The 20,842-nt window shown below is 39.4% G+C and overlaps 4 protein-coding genes across 6 annotated transcripts; 3 read left to right on the top strand and 1 right to left on the bottom strand.

Moving 5' to 3' along the window:
* The first annotated feature begins 431 nt into the window (after window positions 1–431).
* LOC134187507 (uncharacterized) lies at window positions 432–7,942 on the top strand. The gene is made up of 4 exons (XM_062655647.1): window positions 432–606; window positions 716–850; window positions 7,677–7,718; window positions 7,778–7,942. Exons 1-4 carry the CDS (start codon window positions 591–593, stop codon window positions 7,921–7,923), a joined length of 339 nt encoding a protein of 112 aa, XP_062511631.1. The 5' UTR covers window positions 432–590; the 3' UTR covers window positions 7,924–7,942.
* LOC134186442 (uncharacterized) lies at window positions 6,201–7,016 on the top strand. The gene has a single exon (XM_062654418.1). The coding sequence runs from the start codon at window positions 6,201–6,203 to the stop codon at window positions 7,011–7,013; it is 813 nt and encodes a 270-aa protein (XP_062510402.1). The 3' UTR covers window positions 7,014–7,016.
* A 663-nt stretch (window positions 7,943–8,605) lies between the features above and the next one.
* LOC134186880 (uncharacterized) lies at window positions 8,606–14,958 on the top strand. 3 transcript variants are annotated; one of them, XM_062654960.1, is made up of 13 exons: window positions 8,606–8,794; window positions 8,858–8,998; window positions 9,072–10,344; window positions 10,410–10,541; window positions 10,908–11,030; window positions 13,223–13,348; window positions 13,423–13,548; window positions 13,786–13,911; window positions 13,973–14,046; window positions 14,150–14,275; window positions 14,351–14,473; window positions 14,553–14,678; window positions 14,734–14,958. In XM_062654960.1, the coding sequence occupies exons 1-10, from the start codon at window positions 8,756–8,758 to the stop codon at window positions 14,192–14,194; spliced, it is 2,205 nt and encodes a 734-aa protein (XP_062510944.1). In that variant the 5' UTR covers window positions 8,606–8,755; the 3' UTR covers window positions 14,195–14,275; window positions 14,351–14,473; window positions 14,553–14,678; window positions 14,734–14,958. The 3 variants fall into 3 exon arrangements, with proteins under 3 accessions (XP_062510944.1, XP_062510943.1, XP_062510945.1); XM_062654959.1 differs by lacking the exons at window positions 14,150–14,275; window positions 14,351–14,473; window positions 14,553–14,678; window positions 14,734–14,958 and having other exon boundaries at window positions 13,973–14,121; XM_062654961.1 differs by lacking the exons at window positions 10,908–11,030; window positions 14,150–14,275; window positions 14,351–14,473; window positions 14,553–14,678; window positions 14,734–14,958 and having other exon boundaries at window positions 13,973–14,121.
* A 4,122-nt stretch (window positions 14,959–19,080) lies between these two features.
* LOC134187166 (pulmonary surfactant-associated protein D-like) lies at window positions 19,081–20,513 on the bottom strand. Its single transcript, XM_062655282.1, has 6 exons — window positions 20,445–20,513; window positions 20,306–20,386; window positions 20,066–20,197; window positions 19,909–20,007; window positions 19,820–19,834; window positions 19,081–19,748 (listed from the first exon to the last, which is right to left on the bottom strand). Exons 1-6 carry the CDS (start codon window positions 20,511–20,513, stop codon window positions 19,317–19,319), a joined length of 828 nt encoding a protein of 275 aa, XP_062511266.1. The 3' UTR covers window positions 19,081–19,316.
* Window positions 20,514–20,842: the final 329 nt, after the last annotated feature.

Here is a 20,842-nt window from a genome sequence, read left to right as displayed (position 1 = left end):
TGTAACTCGGTACGGTTGAGAGATTCTACGAATGATCGCATGGGAGCGACGTGAAAATGAATGGAATGACGATGTCACGTGTTAGTATAAGATAAGTTTAGCACAGTAGATTCTTTGGGCGGGACGTAGCAAGTTAGCAACTACCTTCAAGCCCACCTTTCTAAAAATCGTATTAAAGCCCGCGCAGCTGAGATAAAATGGCAGCTTGCTAAATATACTTCGCGCTACAACGGCATCTTCTTGTGTTTAGGTGAGATAGACTGTAGCTCTCTCTTAATTAATTAATAAAGTTGGAATTTGTTTCTGTTTGTTGCTCACGTGTCTTGATCATTCGCAGTCGTGCAGTAGGCGCCAAGAGTCTGGCCACGCGAGACTAATACAGCTTGGGGACTTTCAGCAAGCGTTTCGCTAGGCGTATGGAGAAACTTCTAGGTCATTTTCTGTCAATCTTGCTGAAGGAAAATGAGCGTAACCCAGCAGTTATTTTTGCCACGGTCTTCCTAGTACTGTACTTGAAATCTGAAGACACGCAGACCAGGAATTCTGTATATAATGCTGGGATTTGGATATTCGCCATTCTGACTATTGTTATGGTTTCCTACTATGGTTAGTAAAGCTTTTGTGGCGCAGCTCTAGCTCTAATTAGCTGACAGCTTGTACATACACAGATAGTCTACTGCTAAAATTTCGTCTAGACGACTTTCTGTTTCCATAGGGTTCGAGAATGCTGGTGGAGGGATTGGCTATTCTGTTTTGATAGCGTTTGCTATCTGTTTTTGTGAAATGTTCTGGCGAACTTTTATGATTAATGAAGATGTGCCAACAGCTACTGAAGGACAAACGACAGACGGTAACAGTGCATGTAACCATTATTTAACTACTAAAGTCAACAGTAATTTCTATAACTAAACAATAACTAACTGTTTTGACATAACCTATAACTGTAGACGAAACTCACAAATAAGACAATCCTTGAGACATGCATTTCCGACCTATGGATACAAGAATTTTAAAAAAAATTTTAGAAAAAAGAAATATTTGTAAGGATTGTATAAAAAGTAATAGAAACAAGATATATAGATAATATGAACCAAAGCCAGACATCAACATTGAATCCTTCCAACCCACTAAATGTAAAATGTAGGGAATGTGGGGTTGGAAGGATTCACTAATGATATCTGGCTTTGGTTCATATTATTTATAGATCTTGTTTCTGTTGCTTTTTATACAATCCCTACATATATTTCTTTTTTTCTGAGAAAATTTTTTTAAAATTCTAGTTTGGTAAGTTTTTAGGAGTGCAAAAGAGCAGCCTAGGGCGTATCTCCATTAGGGTCTGTGAGCATTATAAGATTTAACGTGTTTTCATTAGCGTTAATTAGACCTTTAAATCTAAACAAACAGCTTTTGTTTAGCGGTGACGTGATGGTATACCATGGTATTATAACGCACGTTTCATGAAAATAGATTTTAAGTTTTTTGTTGCCTATGCAGTTGAATTTGCAATGGCAGTTAGAGTAGTCAAAGCCAAAGGTTATCACATACGGGGTATGTGTTGCAAATGTTGGGTTTCCGTAAAATTTGTTACGTGACACGTAATTACTTGTCATTTTTGCTCCAGTGCGCGACGTAGATCGCAAACAATTTCAGACTAGACTTGGCAATGGTAAACATGATCAAATCACACAGTTCTGGTGATACTCTTTCATGATCCTATAGCCCATTTGATTGGCGCTTTAATCGTCCATTGTCTGGTTGCCATGGACAAGCAATTGCGAATACTGCTCCGTGATTGGTCCGAAATGTGCAATAGCGTTGATGGCGGTCGTTCGATCAAATCTGCTTGAAAGAAACACAAATTTTCTAACATATTCCTTTCAGTATCTTTAATCACCAAAAGAATAGAGTTCGGGTAGTTCTAAACCGTTTTCTCAAGTTTCGCAGCTGTACGTAACGTACAAAAAGAGATATCCGTGAAGGAGAAGAAGAAAGAAGAACGAAATGGGCGCATGGGCTTCCGAGGCTAGAAACAGTTTTCTAGCTTGTTAGATGATTAGCGACCAAAACAAAAATAGGATATAGCACAAAACGTACAAAAAATTTTATTTCGTTGATTTTGAGAAATTTTAGTCTTCATTTATTATGTTTTCTAGGCGCGCAAAGGCGGCCACGCCACGCTCCCCCCCCCCCCCCCACAACGCATAACCGGGCATTGCTAAGAAATTGACAGAAAAGCATAGTGGCGGATTTATTTGGCGGTTGGACGTCGCTGTTGCAATTGGATACACGTATATCTCGGTGGCCAAAATTATTGGAGGACTTTGTATTGGCGGTCGCTGGAAAATTCGCTAATCCGCTAAAATAAACTCCCCGCCAATATTTTATCTTGTACGGTAGCACTAGAGGAGAACTTTCACAAAATATTTTTTATGTGTTACGAAAGGAATTATATATTGCATGTAATTAATCTTTATTCAAACTTTTTTCGAAAGAGATGTACCAACGGTGGAATTAGACATAAATTCTATGAGCACAAGTATACAGACATCCTGGATGATGACGTAAAGGCATAACGTCTAGGATGAAGCGTATAGCTACACCGGAATTTATTTTGGTAGTTTGCAATTAAAGGAATAGACGAAAAAAGCGTATTAACGGACGGTTGGCCATCGTTGTTGGATAATTGATATGTTTACCCTAGTCCCCAATTGACAGATGCGTTCATGGCCATCACAATAATTGATTTCCCCTAACTTAAATTACTGGTCTCCAACTACTGTACATACATTGATGAAGAATTGCAGCACAGTAATTATTGCTGTACGTGTCAGCGCAAAGACCAAAACCTTCATGACTCCTCCTGCTTCATCAGACAGAAGAGGCAGTTCATGTCGCCGTGAGATGAGAAAGAATGAAGTCAGTTCAGGATGGCACAACACTAATGTACGTTAGTGCTCGTCTCTGAAATGTTGCGTTAGCGCAAATCTCCGAAATGTCTCTTTAATTAACCTTAGTTTCACTGGTCTTTAAACTGTTTTGGTTCTCTGACCAGCAGGTTATAGCTGATAACTTCCTGAACACTCTCTCAAAGAAATTAAAAGATTTCGAGGGGAGAAGGTTGGGGACGTAACAGCATCATAATAACAGCATTGCACTCTGAACATCATCCAATTTGGTAAGCTGATCGCAGAGTGAGAGCTTTGACTGGGATATGATGTCACAAGAGGACGTAACAAATGACATTGAACCAATTGGGGTACCAAGGAAGAGTGCACCCTCACAAGACACAGGAATTTCTGCAAACCCTTCAACAGCAGTCAAGGACGATGGAGACAATATCTCGCACTTTTTGTCTGCTATGACAAGATTGATGGCTAAGAAGGTCTTCTTCAATCATGAAACGCAGCTAAAACAGATTTCTCTCCTCCCAGCAAGAATACATTATCCAAGTATAGGCCAGTACGCGTACTTGAGAGTGGTATTTCTGAATCTTAGTTAAGACTGGATGAATGGCCGTGGCAAAAGGAACAGGACCCAGAGGGTCTCCTTGATGAACTCCCTTCTCAGATGGAATTATTACCGTAGAGGAACCCTGCATGAAGACAAAGGAGCTGGGTTTGCCATACATTTGAATCACACGGTTGTACAAGTCAGGAAAGGCAAGAGAAACTTGTTCCATGATCTGGTCTCTGCCGACAGAATTGAAAGCGTTCTTAACATCCGATTTCAAAGCGATCCAGTTGGGATTAGATTCCAAAGTGAGACTTATATGATGCGCTATCAACTCTGTACCACATTTCGTAGACACACCATGCTGAATGGGACAGAAAGTTTTAGTAAACTCTTCCTTGTTTGTGAACAAATAGTCCTGGCTATAAGTCGGCGAATAGATTCTCCTATGACAATGGGTCTCACATCACATTTGGCTTGGGCAGAGCGATCAGTCTTGAAGAAGAAAAGAGGGCAGCAGCCACATCGGGCAATATTTCCTTAGCAAAAGCCGAACAGGCAGAGAAAAGACCATCCGCAGTATCTTCATTTTCCAGTAGGATTTTACAATGCTCGAAACGCCAACCACTAGGACCAGCACCAGACCTACGTGGAGCTTGCCTGATCGAATCGAAAAGTAGTGACCTAGACAAGGTGATCGACTCACAACTAACATTGGGTAGAGGGGGAAGCGCTAAAGATCGGGGAAGGTGTTTGGAGATCAACTTCCTTGCCGTATCCTCAGTGGACGAAGCCTGACCGTTACTGGTTAGAATTTTAGACGCACATGACAAGTCTCCGCATCTCACTAGCCTCAGAGGAGCCGCTTTTCTTGCATTATCCCTAGTAGTGGGTGACTTACCGCGAAGAGAGGCTCGCAGGCAAATAAGGTCCGTCCAATTTCAGCTGAGAAACTGGTAGTAAGCCGCCTTCACATCACGTAAACCATGTTTTTTTCTCCTCGCCAGAAGAGTGGGGAGCATGGGAGGCTATAGAAACAGGAGTTTCCATGCTAACTCATCAGAGTAATCATTACGAATCTTTCCAAGTGCTACGACACAGCAATCTTGGAAACATGCTTTCACTGTAGGATGGATAGTTTGGACAACTCTGGGAGGCGCAGCTTACAGAATGTCTTCTACTGTAAAATCCCTGATATACTTCCACGCAGTAGTTTCTAGGTCCAGATTCATGTTCTGAGAAAGTGAAGAGTCCAGGAACGTCGTTGATGAAACGGGTGTCACCGTGTGGGTGGAGTACCAGCGGAAGAAGCTTGAAAGGAGACGTTAGCTTCCACATTCCCGCAGAAAGGTGTGAAAGAAACACGTTTCCTCTGTTCTTGACTAGACCGTTGATGCCGAGATCTGCATTGAGACGAATGTAGACCCAGTTTCAAAAACCAGTTCAGCAGAAATAACATTGATGAAGACACAAACGAGCGATGAAATTAGTCGGACGGAGATTAGGATCGTGAACTTGCCGAATATGGCAAGGAACGCGCTGAGCGGTGTCAAAAACTTTGCAGGACTAATACGGACAAGATTCAGAACGAGTCATCGGGCGACAGAGGGAAAAAAACAGCAAAAGGAGCAGACGCCAAATTTGAAGCTCACACGGTCCTCATCCGGGGTTTGTCTGTCTGTCTGTCTGTCAACTGTCTGTCAACTGTCTGACTGTTTGTCTGACTGTTTGTCTGACTGTTTGTTTGACGGTTTGTCTGATTGTTTGTCTGTTTGTCAATACATATGTTTCAGTCACCACTATAACAATCGGCATCCGACTAGTCAAGACTGAAACAGCTGCTAACTAAATTCTAAAACAACTTTACAGGTGCAACTAAAAACTTAAAAGCCAATTTCTTTCAGCAGCATGACTTGGTAAAATTCACGAAAAATGACTTAATTAAAACGTACGGGTAGGGTCGGTCTGCGGGCTATGTTTGTAGCTGGCTATCTGGCTATGTGTGTCACAGAAATGTGCCACGCTCAATACGGTCCAATCACTATACGCAGTATTTGTGATTTTGTCGTACATGCATGGCCACTATATAGAGACAGTGAATAAACCGCCAATTAGATCTGCGAGATGTGCATGAAAGAGGTTTTTATCAAACATTATAATTCATATTTGCGATTGCCAGCTAGGTCTTGTTGGAAATAAACAACCGAGCTTACCTAACTGCAACTGCTAACACGAAATCAATCGCTTTCGTAAATTACCACACTTAGACGGGAACCTAACATTGGGTAACCATGAGCGATTTTAAGTCTCGTATGTGATAGCTTTCGTTTATTACTGTACTTTGTCGACTACATACTACGACTACTGTATACACGTTAAACGACAGTCGCGTTGTATATGATTTTAGATTTGACAAGTATAGCACGCTAGAGAGGTTTTTAGATAGATTTTGCAAATAATTTAGATCTCTAGGAAACTAGTGTCTAAATTTGTGACAAATATATATATATATATATATATATATATATATATATATATATATATATATATATATATATATTTATTTATTTATTTATTTATATATTATATATATATTATTATATATATGTACATATAATATATATAATAATATTTATATAATATTATTATTAATTATATGTACATATTATATGTACATATAATATTATATATTATATGTACATAATATATATATATATATATATATATATATATATATATATATATATAAAATGACTCAAAAAGAAATACAACGATTACTAGATGTCTCACTCAGTCTTCACATCCAAGACAGTACTCCCAGCATAAGAGATAAGGCTCGTCTGAACGCAATTTCAACCCCACACTCCGGATCATGGCTGCGGGCATTACCCAACACAAATCTCGGCCTCGTCATGTCTCGGGAGGAATTCCTGGTTGCTCTGCGTCTTCGCCTCGGTATTGCTGTTTTCCCCTCTTCTCCACTTCTTGTTCGGTGTCCATGCGGTCAAGTAATTGACAAATTTGGAGACCATGTTCTTGGTTGTGGTTCTGGGCCGCTTCGCTTGAAGCGCCACAATGCTCTATGTGATATTCTGTATCGATATCTGCTAGTGGATAATGCTGGGTCTCGTAGAGAACAGTGTTTCTCCAGCGAAAGTAACGACAGGCCTGGAGACGTCTTCCACCCGGATTTCTTACAAGGAAAAGCTGCTTTTTTTGACATCTCAGTTAGAAATTCTTTTACCAATCATTTCATCAACAGTTGCTCTACCAAAGCAGGAGCTGCCGCCGAAGCTGGCGAAGTTCAGAAAGACCTTCGCTACGATTCAGACGTCACAAGCGCAGGAGCCAGTTTTTACCCTATGATTGTTGAGACATATGGAACATGGTCCACATACAGCTTGGAGATCATAAAAGTGATTGCAAGGAAAACTTCAGTTTTGAACAAATTACCTGTTAGCAGAATAGTATGTAACATACATGAACAACTAGCAGTACGACTTTGGCAGTATAATGCCAGGATGGTTTTGGACAGGCTACATTTGGTCTGTCATGGAGAGTAAAATAAAATATATATATAAAGAAAAAAAAAAATATATATATATATATATATATATATATATATATATTATGTACATATAATATATATATATATATTATATGTACATATACATATATATTGACAATTAATTAATCCCAACGTGTTTCAGAAGGCTCATAGCTAAGGAAGTGACGATGTAAACACAGTTTCAGGATTTTAGAACTGACATCTGCTTTACAATACAAGCGACGTCGCTCTCTTATTATCTATTTAAATTTTTGCTCTCTTCGTGAACAGACTAAAGAGAGAGTTTATGTAAAAACTATACGATATATTTCGTTTACCCCATCGTTTAGAATATTTGAAATGAAAGCAATACACACAGCTATTAAAGCGACATGCCTATATAGAAGTCTATAAAATATGCAACCGAGTGCGATAGACTTCTATAGGCATGTCGCTTAGCTGCGGATATATTTTCTTCTACTACAATTTATGAAATAATGCGTAGTGCAATTTTACTAAAAGTTTTAGTACGTTGCTTGCAATTGCAAGTTTACAACACACTGAACCATTAATGGTGTAATTGTCATAGAAACAAACATAATATAATGATATTTACAATACTTGTTTGTTGCATTAGATTTTTAAAAGTAATATAATACTATTATTATATCTGTTTTAGGAGGTTACAATTATGGAGTTTGCTCTTGGAAATTGTTTTTAGGTAAGTGTTTGAATTATAAGTTTTAGAACATTAATTGATATATTAATATGTTGAGATAGGATGGTTCATCCGTATTGTGATCGCAGTCGGGCTAATCTACATTGCGTACTTTGCTTCATCACAATTTACGCTTTCTTCGTCAAATGAGGTTCAAGTGAAACAACAAAATCAATGTAATTGTAATCACTATGCATATATTTATTAATTTTAAGATAGAAATACAATTATTAACACGTATTAAAATATATTTGTTTATTTAAATATTAGTCCATTTGTTCTAATAGGTTGCTTCAACACTTACAAATTGGTTTGGAAAAGAAATTGCTCTGTCAATAGTGGCATACATTTTAGATCAGTTGATAGTCGTGTGTCAGCGTCACTCTATGAGCGTTTAAAACTTTAGATTTAATATTTTCGCATAGGTAACCTCCTTTATCTCTAAATAAAAGTTAATATTTCATGCATAATGGAGTATACATGTAACAGTGGCGTAGCCATGCAGAGCCAAAGTCAGCTGCTTCGGAGAGCTGAGACATGATTCTCACTGAATCTCAGCAATGTACCTCACTCTTCAACAGTATATAGTCACTGATCACTTGGACGCTTATGTTGCAGACTAGTTCGCGCTAGTCCTGATGACGCTGCTCTATTATCAGTGAATGATAGGTAGGTGTACTGTACCTGTCTAACACAGTGTATAGTACATTTTAACTAAACTTTCCAAGTACAAGCTTAAGGATACCACACAGCTTCAAGAGATCGGAGACTTTGCGACTTTTGCGTATGCCTGACTACGCGTCTGATGTATATTGTGACTGTGTTTAATCAGAAATATATCGAATTGCATCGGAAATTCTTTTCATTGCAGCAAATGCTATACGCTTGCATTAGAAATATATACCAAATGTACAGATAGTGTAATGAAATTGACTCTACTATATATTAATGCCTACTTTATACTTTGTTGAGAAGGCAGACTTTCTCGTCAATTTGGTGCTATAAATACATTTTATGGACGACAAGAAGAACTGAAGAAGATGGAGGCAATGTTGTTGGGAAATCAGACACAAGTTTTGGTATAGGTTTAAATATAGTAGTAAATACATGTAGATGTGCTACATTATTTCTGTTTTTGATAGTTTGTGTCGGGTCTAGGAGGAATAGGAAAAACATCTTTGGCTACAAAATTTGCTAAAGACTTTTGTACTTTCTACACTGGTGGAGTCTACATTTTCAATGCCCAATCAAAGCTATCGTTTCGCCAATCGCTGAAACTTAATGTAAGTTTGTAAACTTGTATTTGTAACTATATATAAGTAAATGGATGTATATTGTATTGAAATTGCCATTTAGATTGAGGAAGTAACAGGCAATGAATCGGTAGACTCAAATTTAGAATTGGAGTTCACCTTTTTTATACGAAAGTTGACACAAGCGGGAAACGTACTATTTGTATATGACAGTTGCGATTCTTTGAAAGTTATTGAAAAGCTCATACCTACAGAAAATAAAGAAATTCGTGTCGTCGTGACGACGAGAATGAGAGACGGCAACGAGATGTTAACTAACAACCCCGACAGCATTTTACACCTTAACGTACTAGAACTAGATGCAGCCGTCGAATTATTATTAGCTTCCAAACGAAGACTGCAAAGCGTTCATAGCATTGACGACGATGCAGAAGAAAAGACCAGCGCTAGAGGTCTGGTTGATCGTCCAGAAATCGGTCGTTTACCGTTGGCTATTCTTCACGCCGGGATATACTTAAAAGAGACTGAGCTTACATGTGATGAATACGGAGAACTGCTTGCTAACAAAAGCGAAAAGCTGCAAGCAATAGGAGACGACTTAAACGAAATTTTAAAGTATTGCGGTTTGCTACATCTTGTGGGCACCCTTGAAAGCGAATCAATTGATACTGTCGATAAATTTGCAGCTTTTAATTTATCGCAACTTCAAACGTCGTCTCTCATAACTCAACATGATTTAGAACAGCTTAACAAGATGAAACAAAAACTAAAGTTACCTAAAGTCACAATTATGACGTGGGACTTGCAAATTGAAGAGAGAATGAACAGTAATGACACAGCTAGCATAACAGTACTTGAAATAGCGTCTCTGCTGGACGGCAGAGTTATTGCCAAAGATTTTTTGTCGAAACTAGCTCTTAATGAAGATGGCAGTAATTTGGATAGAAATAGAAAGGTGACTCAAGCCATTTTTCGCTTGTTCAAGTTGTCTCTGTTGAACGATGACATGGAATGCAGCATGCACAGCCTTGTACAACAGAGTGTAATCGAGACAATGACAAGATATGGCACATTTGATCGTCGTCTGCGTTTAGTTTGTGAACGTCTTCTTGGCATACTGCCCAAGGTATCAGACGATATTATAAAACATTTGAATGGAACGAGAATGATCAATGGATTTGCTCACGTTTACTCTGTTTCCGACCATGTTTTACGATCACAGCAAAAAGATGAAAAGTGTTGGGAACTAGTTCACAAATCCTGTCTTGTTGCACTATCTTATCAACATCTCGAAGATGCGAAACGTCTGTGTGAAGGAGAACTCGCTCTAGTGGAACGTCTTCCTATAGGAACGAATAACACGATTCGCTTAACATGTGCGTATGAACGTTTGTTTGTTGGAATGCAGAGTGTAAAGTGCATGCTTCTTTTTCCATTGCAGACGCACTGTTGAATGTTGGTAAAGTTCATCTGGACTGGGGCAATTCACAGGAAGCTAGAGACCCACTGAAGAAAGCGCTACAGTTAATTAAAAAAGAAAATATTCAAATTGAATCAACTCTTTTCTATACTGGTGAGTAGTGCACTTATTATTTGTAAAATTTAATGTCTTCTCTCTCAATCGTTTAGAACTATAGTTCAACTATTTCATGCAGTCTTATATTGCAAGGTGGTTCTAAATAATGCATAGACTATGGAACATAATCGGAACAAACATGCGAAGCTTCTAAGTTATAAAATCCTATTTGTATATGGAATCTTCAAAATGAGAGAGTAAAAAATTGGAAAAATATTAATGCGTTGTAGAAAAGTACTTAAACATTTTAAAAGAACGTAATGTGTTTCACTTTAATTACATTTTCTTAACTTAAATATAAACTGCACGCGTGCCGATTTCACATTTACAAGCTATTTGATTTTAAATGGATGTTTCTTTTAGCGTTGAATCTTTTGGGTCAGTGCTGCAGAGATTTGGGCGACTTTGAACAATCCGAGTATGTTTACCTAGAACTACTTCAATTTTCAGAACAACAAACATTATCCAACGATTACATCTTTACCGGTACATTCTAAGTTTTATTTTGTTGTTTTAACAATATGATAACTATTTATTGGTGAATTATCTTACATTATTTGTGATCATAGTAACAAGTTATATTGTATTACATGGTAGTCTCTGCTAGATTGTTTTTGAAAAAGTTGTTTAATTAATGCATTGCAAATCTAACAACAATTTTTATTTATGCATTATTCAATGTATGAAGAGAACGTGGTTTTTCTACTTTTTATGGTTTTTTAATTTTATAAAATGTACTGGATAGCATACGTGTCAGTCTGCTGATCATAATCGGAACGTGCTTCTAATCAAGTTGTTGCAGCGTTTTGACTGCGCATGAGGTTAGCACTAACCCAGCTACATGCAAGTACAGCTGATGACACATTCAACTATCAACGTGGTTTACGGCACAATCTCTTGATCAATAATTCTTTTATTAAAAGGGCACTTCACCCATTGACGCACATGCAGTAGACGTTAACGTACGTTAAGGCCTTGCAGACCGAACGCCTACTGTGTTCGCGGCACACTGTTTAGGTCTTGCTTTCCGAGGCCAACGAGGGCACACAAGAGACGGGTCTAGACGCTTCAGACGACTCTAACAGTGAAAGAGAACAAGCTACAGCTAAACGACTCAGTCGTTCGTACGTTGTAGACTCCACATGCAATCACTCGATCATTCGCACTTTTCTCCGTGTTTCTTTCTGGCCATACTACAGTATAAAAGGGCTTTCGTGATGTGAAAAACACACGGAAACTTGCGACACCACGTGACACAAAGTGCCTTTATTCTACAGCCAAACCATCGCCGTATGTGTGCTTTTCGCCGTCGATTGAAGGTGAGTCAGTGATGCGAAGGCACATTTAACTTTCACCTACGCAAGTATCAAAGTTTACACAAAATGGTAAAACGAAACCTACACATAATGGACGTTATTTGAAGAAAACGTCTCGTACGATGTTTTTTGCGTTGGCATAGTGCTTAGCTATCAAGTTTGCTCTGAGATTGCACCAAACTGCCTAGCTTGAAAAAAGACCAGAAACGATTAGCTAATGCGCGTGCGTCAATCGGTGAAGTGCTCCTTCAAATTGATATCTAAACAAGTCTAGAAAAGATGTAAGGTTGCTGTACGAAAAAAGGAATAAAAACGAGGCCATGTAAGGGTGTGCTGTGACATCTTTCGTTTAGAGACTGACTGAGCAATACATCATCCCTACTTTGCACCTTTTTCTAACTAGAGCCACTATCCCTACATACACCATTTTTAACTAGTAAGGTATAAGACACATATTATAGTGTTCCTAGTTAGAAGGCGGTGCAATTTATATAGATGATGTATTGCTGTATACGAAAGATGTCACAGCACACCCTTACATGGCCTTGTTTCTATTCTTTTTCGTACGGCAACCCTACATCTTTCTAATTTTTTTCAAACGCCAGCAGATAGTTGACAGTGATGCCAGAAAGCGACACTCCAAATGTAGCGCTCGGTACAGGAACCTTGTAAGTTGCAAATGCATGCAATCAGAATCTAGAGAGAAAAGCTAGCGGTAGAAGAACGCGCATGGCTTCAAAGTCTTTAATCGGAAGCGTTACGGAGGGCGACGACACATACAGTCTACACAGGCCTCATGTGAAAGGTTGTCTCAAGAAACTTGTCAAAAGTGTCTAGGAAACCATAGATCCTAAGCCGTTCTACGTTGTGTTTGGGGCACCAAGGTTAAAGCGTTGTGGCTGGTGTGGGCGTGTGTTCGAATAACCTGGAAGGCGTAGCGCTCGCGTCATCGAGAAATTTTACGCGGGGGTCGGTCCCTCGACAGGGGACCATGCACTGCAATGACAAATTTGAGTAGTCGTGGACATGTAAGCTCAGAGGTTTTGTATATAAATCAGCTTTGTATAGCATAAACTGTTGATACCGATACTCCACTAGCTCTTACAGCAGAACTGCATGAATACAAACTCAACCCTACATATCAATGATCGCGTTGGTGATATGCTAAAATTGACATGTCTATTTACACCGTGGAATTAGTACGTTACACAATGCAAATACAGATGACAAAATATAGAAAATTTTATGTGTTTGGTTTGCACACGTCCACAAGTTAATTATCAATATAAGATAAATTCGCGTTACAGTATACATCTAATATCTTTGTTTGTCTTGTGTTTACCTCTGTGCATGTGTTTATAGTTCTTAACAATGTGGCATTGACATACCATCGGTGGGGCAATATTTCTGCGGCAGTAGCAAACTATAAACGTGGTTTGACTTTGATAAGAGAGCAGGCGAACGTCAGTCAGCTGAGTATTGCTAAAAGTGCGTTGGCAAATGCTTTGTTTGTAATATTACTGTTGGTTACAGCCGTTTTATACAAATTGTTTTCCATGCAGCTCTCACAAATCTTGCGTCGTGTTATCAACAAAGTGGACGACTAGACCAAGCTCTCTCTCATTATGAAAAAGCGTTGAGTATCAGCAAAAAAGAATTGCCGTCTTCTCATCCATTTGTTGCTTTCGGTAGGTTTTTTCAATCGTTTGAAAGTAACTCGTTGAAAATTGAAGGGAACGGTTGCATCTTTTAATTAACGGTAAAATGCGCATTTGTCGTTGTCTACAACCTTGGTCACTTTCTTTCTCAATTATTTACAAAATATATTTACCAGGATGCATATGCCAATACACGTCAGTTATGATTTTAAATTCCTTATTGTACTCGAATGTTTCCATCATTTATTTCTTGTTATTGCATTGTAGTAATGAGACATCTGTCTTCCTGTTATCGTGGTCATGGACAGATGGATCGTGCTTTGGAGTTAGCCAATCAATCTTTGAATGTGGCATCATTGACGCTGCCTAGGAATCATCCCGATTTGGGCTGGCGTAAGGAGAAGAGTCCGACTGTCTAATTGTTAAATGAATTTATTAATTGCATTACTTATAGATTTTTACGAAATGGGTGAATGCTATCGCCATAGAGAATCTACTAATGAATCTCTACGATTTTACGAAAAAGCAGTAAGCGTTTTCAGCCGTGTGCCTCTACATTTGTCTGTAGGTATGTTGTAGTTCTGTCTCCCTGTAATTGATGGTTATTCGTACATAAATGTTTTTCGTGTAGTATATCAGTCACTCGCTCTGGCCTACAATGAAATGGGACAGATAGACAGAGCAGTAGAAGTTATGAACAAAGCTCTAGAGATCAAGAAAAAGAATCTACCAGAAAAGCATCCGGATATTGCTAAATGTTGGTATTTGCCACCATTTCAAAAACCGTATATCGTATGTCGCTAATTTGAGATGATGATGCATGTTTGTGTAGCTCTAGTGGTCTTAGGCAGCATCCTATGCAAAACGGGAGACTTTAACAACTCTGGTTTGTTTATTGAGGAGGGCTTGCAACTTCTTCGAGAAACAATACCCAAAAGTCCCCTCACAGCCGAAGGTACGATGTTTATTGAATCACTGTTCCTAATACTTGTCTTGTGACTTTTAGTCAGACAGTTGAATCTTGTTCACTGCAGGTTTGTACTTTCTTGCATTCATTGCAATGAAACAAAACCAATTGGTAGAAGCATATGACTATGCTAATCAAAGTTTACATTTGCTAAAAGAGATTTACCCAAGAAAACACAGAAGGACCGTTGATGGTAAGTGTATGGATGTTAATCATAACCTTTCCTTAAACTTGCTTGTTTGCTGCAGCTCAAAAGTTGCTTGAAAAAATTGAAGAAAAGAGAATGGCAGCATCATCATCATTTGTTATAAACAATTAGTCGTAGGCAGTTTTAACGGACATTCTTGTACCTGTGCTGTATATATATTGTTTGTTGTCTCTTTTGGTTCTATTGTTAGCACATCGATGTGCATAGTGTTTGTATCCTGACAACTGTCGATACAATATTGATATAAAAATATCTAGATAATCAATTTGAGGCAGTCATAAAGCGAAAAGTACACGAGGGCTTGTACTAATTAGTGTATACCAATTACAATGTATACACAATTGTTAAGGTTGATTTCATATTGCAATTAATTAAGTTAATTAAGTTATATTAACGGAGGAACATGGAGTTGCCCGGGGAATAGATGTGACGCATCACAGATTGACTCACGAAACTCGTTAGTCTGATCTGTTTCACTCGTGTGTGATTCCCAAATGTCAGAATGCAGACATGATGCGGTTGTTCAACTAGTCTGCAACAGAGATCAAATCAGCGATTCAATTAAGTCGTATTTTATTTATTAGTTTAACGATGGGTTCAAACATAGTTGAAGTTACTAGCATTAATCCCTTTAAGTACGGCATAATTGCCCGAGGCCCGGATATCCGGGCTAAGGGTACAGTAGCCTGGTGATGACCGACCGACCGTATTTAGCTTATATGCAAATGAAGCTAGCGCTGTTCCAACCAATAGACGAACGTGATGTCCTTATAGGGCTCTGCTACTCTTTTGTTTGGTAGCTGCTTACGAGAATGGGGCCATCATGCAGGTCGTCCATATTGTACATGGTGTTTAGTCCTTTGCTTTACATAAGGGTTTAGCACTTAGAAACAACGCCTAATCTACTTTTGCATGTGCCCACTAACAACCAGCTAGAGGTTTAGAGAACGAAGGTGCTGGTAAGATTCAGACGCCATGCAGTGGCGCGGATCCAGGAATTTGGAAAGGGAGTTTTATCAAGCAAGACATCATTTTTCTACAGACTGGCAACTTCAATGCACACGTTTAGGCAACTTCGGGTTCTAAACTTATAATGTATACGAACGTCATGTACTAGCACTGCACAGTCTAGGACGAAATTAAGATACTAGACACACACTTCAATCATTGTCTCCCTAGCTAATTAGCTAAAAGAAAACTCGCCAAGCTCACTGTCGGAAATTCATTGCCTGTTTCGTCAAGAACATTGCTGGAAGACGTACAAGGACCATCTGCATCTGGGCCCGGGGGTGACTGTGTGCTGACTTAATTCCTCCAGATCTAACGGAGAATTTGAATTGATCTTGCAAGCCTATCGGTCTTTTGAACAGGCATATTTTACTGCTCTTTCTTTTCGAAGAAAACTTCCATAGAAACAGTGTGTTCGGTTTGCGCGGTCCAGACTTCGACTTCCCGGAAGAAGGCATTGCAAATTACCAACCCGTATGTTACCTCGGAAACAATAGTGTACCAAAATCGTGCGCAGCTACATACATATGTTGACGACAGCTAAGGGGGGTTAAATGGAACCCATTGAACCTCCCATGGATCAGCCTATGCTATGCGGTAAGTGTAGCTGAAATGTGCCTGACTTGTAACACTTTGCTTGTTCCATAATTATAGTTTTTCCGCATAGTGGTTCTGCAGCTTGAATGTTCGGTGTGCGGTGTAGTTTCAGCTACAATCAATAGTGTCGCTTTAACAGAAATTTGGCGCTCTACGGGAATTTGCAAAGGGCGCGTGCACAACTGTCCATGACAGCGCATCCGTTTGTCGGACGAAGTGACTGACCTGTAAGTACGCAAATCTGGAGACGAGTTACAGCATTGCACCCTTTGTTTACACGCCTGCATTGGAAACTTTAGCTGAGACCAGTGGGTTGGGCTAAATACCTCAGTATGCAAAATATTATCACGTGACGAGACAGATTACATACACCGATTGAGGGTTTAGCAAAGTAGTGCTTCTCTGTTTATTATTGCTTGTAATGCTATAGTTAACTATGATATCCTCGAATTGCACCTAGAGGGTTAGATCATATTTGATTGTAACCTATAAGTTCGGTCTCATTATAGTGTTGCGCATATTTACTGCTAAAGTGTTTTGGAAAAACTTGCTACACGTTTAGTTAATTAATGGACACTTTCCAGTCTGGCCTCTTACTAGAGATCTGCGCTGTCATTACAACACTCATGCAGTAAACAGCCCATATTTATAACTTTTGGAATAATTCTAAATATTAAAATATTTTAATGATTGCCGGATCTAGATAGCTGACACGTGCATAGTGTTGCTACACCCCGGTGTTTACGTGTGGTAGCCGTATCACCGCTGGTAGTCTATGCTAGACCGTAGAAACATCGGTGAGTCTAATCACGTTGACACGCAGCGTCTTCGACGCTAATGGCATTAATACTGTCGACTCCTCGATCATCCACTAGGTTGTGGAAACTGCCATGATGCTTTATGCGACGTACTCTTTCATTATCTCCTTTCTGAAAACAAGGGCTGGGCTCAAAAATTGAACAACGTTGTAGTGCAGGAAACTTCCAACGTTCCAGTGACATGTATCATCTGGATTTTTTGCCATTTTTGATATTTTAGTGAGGAACTCATTACAGCCTAGCGACATATTATACATGTCATTTCAAATCCTGGATCAGACTGGAGTTGAAGAAAAAGATAGGAAACATGGTGATAAAGTCCTGAAATCTAGTTGCTCATTTATACCACTATAGTTGTAGAAAGTCTTGGTTTATATTGTAGTCTAGAAACACTAAATATACATATATATATATAGCATCTGTTCAGCTACTGTTTATAATACAACTCTACTAAACGCATAGCTGTTAGTAATTTACAAAGACAAATATCAGTAAGAATAGGGCAATCTAACGCCAGGCCTATTATCCTGGACAAGTTTTTGTTAGAGGACTGGACTTTGTTCTGTTGTACACTATAGTAATTTGCATTATGTTGTTATATTTGTTTATTTAAATATATATCACCAAAAACGTACCGCGTGCAGCCAACGCACGCAGTTAGACGTGTTCTCTGACATCATGCATTATGTTTACTCAACCCACGTCTCAACCTGGCGGTTTTGTCTCTGCAGGAGTACTGACTTACATATACGTCAAGAAGTGGACGTCGTTCAGTCTGACAGTTATAGCACTTGGAGTTGCACTCTGGCTACACAGTTTCTACTAGAGTTTGTTGCGACCGGCACTCTTAGCTTGCTGGCGTTGCTACGATTTCTATTGAATTCAATTTCAAGCGGTGAACGTACAGGTGAGCAACATCGTTGGTTCACTTTGACTCTAGGGAGTGGCGTAGGAAGATGTTGGGGCTGTACAGTGGATTAGTAAGTAAAACTATCTCGCTTGCCAGACTGTAAACAGAGTTGCAAAAGTTATTTAAATTTCTAGATACTGAGCGAGGGGCTGTAGCCCTCTCCAGGGTCCTCCGCTGTCGACTATTCATAACATGTGTAGCAAAACCGCGTACATGCATGGTATGCATACAACGGCTTTGGTATGCATGCTCCCCGCGACACATGTAGTGTTTCTCTTTTTAACACAGCTGTAGTACTCTACCGCCTATGTGTAATATATTGCGGTTGCTATGGCCAACACGTAATTTACACAGTCTGCATGCAGACGTTTTGCATAATCGTGGAATGCCAGCGTGACTGGTAGATACACGATAGTGAAGTTTATTGTAATCGGTATAGTCCACATAACAGTATAGTGTAGATAGCAGTAGCAATAATTATGACAGCCCAAGAAAGCTGGCATTGGACAAACAACAGTAACTGCTAAACACTAGAAGCAGCTGCCGCAGAACGAGACGTCTCTCTTAAACCCAATGGTAAGACCCTCGACGTGGCCTGTTCAGATTTCATCAGGAATAGAATGCATCAGCATCTCTAAAGAATGCCGCATTCCTGTATCGAAACGAAATATGGTTGATCTCTGCTTGACCCTGTGGAACTGTACACAACAACTGATTGAATGTACAACCCCCAAACAACTATGGATAAAAATTAAATAGATGAACTATGTTGCCAACGCGTATACGTAAGTCTTGACTCTTTGGAACATCAGCTATTGCATGGCATGGACTTCTTTACAATAAAACTTTCGCTTTGATGGGCAGTTTATATTTCACGCATGCCTGAAGAAAGGATTTCGATTTCCAAACAACTGATCGGTTGAGTCTGGATCAACGCCATCAAGAAAGTTCTAACAGGAGGTACGCATAAAAATGAGAATGCTAGTAGAGTTGACTGTGTTCATTTTGAGAAATTGTCTAGTGATTGTTGATGCTGGAGATTTCTGTCTTTATGTCTCAACGTATAACGAAAATTTACTATAATGTGTTATTTAAACTACTGACATTTCAAATTTGCTTGTCCACCATTTACTAGTAAAGAATGCCGATTAAAAGCTATAGTCTAGCAAACGAGCTACGTTGTTACTCGACTCGAGAAATCTTTCCTAAACGTTCAAACACATACTTTTAGTAGCTCTAAACTGTGCTAGTAACATTTGTTTATTGCCGACAACCGGAACACACTCTTGTTCATTTCTTCATGACTTGGAACTTTGTTAGTGTTACTTGCACTTTTGGACAGCCAGTACCAAAAGACGCGAATACGCCAAACGTAAAAGTAGAAGCTTCAACTTGTTTTTGAATTGGGTAAGAATCCACTTGATAGAGAGAACCAGCACAATTTGAAACTCCACTATTCCACTTTTTACCGACTTGAATAGAATTAAAATACATTTCTAAATATTCGTGACTGCCATCCAGATCTCCTGTAGCTTGTGCGTTCAGCTCCACTCTACGAAACTTGAACTTCGATACATCATAACCGTAATCTGATACACTAAAGTGTGCTTCAGCACGCCTGCCGCTACTCGTCGTAATAATCTTGCTGTCCTTAACATATCGCCACTCACTTTGATTATTGATTGACTGTGAGGTAATGGTAGTGGCGTTTAACAAAGCAACCTAATTTGATAATCACAAACTTGCTTGTCAACAGAATGACGATAATTATACAGATTGTAATGAAAGCCAACCTCTTGCTGTAGTAACTATAACAACATACAACAAAATGTATTTATTAACTCAAATATTGAGTAGCTGCATAAAATGTAAACACACAAACCTGCAGATTTGCTGACAAATTCAGTACAAGCGATGTCAGCCGGTCGATTTCTAGTCTAGGAATGATTCCCGGTTTTCCTTGTACTCCACGCTCTCCTTTCTACAAGTAACGTGTTAGCACTTTTGTGTAGACACTTCGTAACCGCCACACTACTTACCTGCCCCCTTGGGCCTTCTATGCCTCTTATTCCTTTGATTCCTTTAATCCCTACAGAACCAATTGGTCCCCTAATTCCTAGTTCTCCTTTCTCTCCTTTTGGACCAGCTTTTCCACGCGTTCCAGAGTCACCCTAATTATAAACATACGTTGCATTGTACAACCACAACTTTTCACGGTACCTTTATTCAGTCAACTTAAGAATGACAATTTTACCACACAGATCGATATGCATACGTACTTGTTTTCCTTCTCTTCCCGGATCCCCCTTTTCTCCTTTCAACCCAATTTTTCCTGACAATCCTCTTGGACCAACAGAACCCTTTGAAAATACGTTTATCAAAAATGATGCTTTTTCTAGAGACGTGCACTGAACTTACCGGTTCTCCAGTTCTTCCTGCAGGTCCGGCAGATCCAGGAGACCCGGCTGGACCAGGTACACCAGGCATACCGGTCTGGCCGATTGGACCAGGAAAACCTCTGGGGCCCACCACGTTAGAGTTACACGGTTGCTGCTGTGTTTGTGGCGTCTCTGCCTACGCGGAATAACAATAAAGTATTGCAAAACGTTTGATTCCATTGCTGTCAGTCACAGGTTAATTCTTTTGCAGCACTTGGCTTAATATCTCCTTTTTGAGATTATACATGATGTGATGTGATGTGTGTGTGTGTGTGTGTGTGTGTGTGTGTGTGTGTGTGTGTGTGTGTGCGCGTGTGCGCGCGCGCGCGCGTGTCCGTGCGTGCGAGTGTGTGCGGGTGTGTGAGCGTGTATGTGTGC

This window comes from Corticium candelabrum, chromosome 11, assembly GCF_963422355.1.
Source record: "Corticium candelabrum chromosome 11, ooCorCand1.1, whole genome shotgun sequence".
Taxonomy (NCBI): Eukaryota; Metazoa; Porifera; class Homoscleromorpha; order Homosclerophorida; family Plakinidae; genus Corticium; species Corticium candelabrum.
This window is presented reverse-complemented; position numbering and strand designations above follow the sequence as displayed.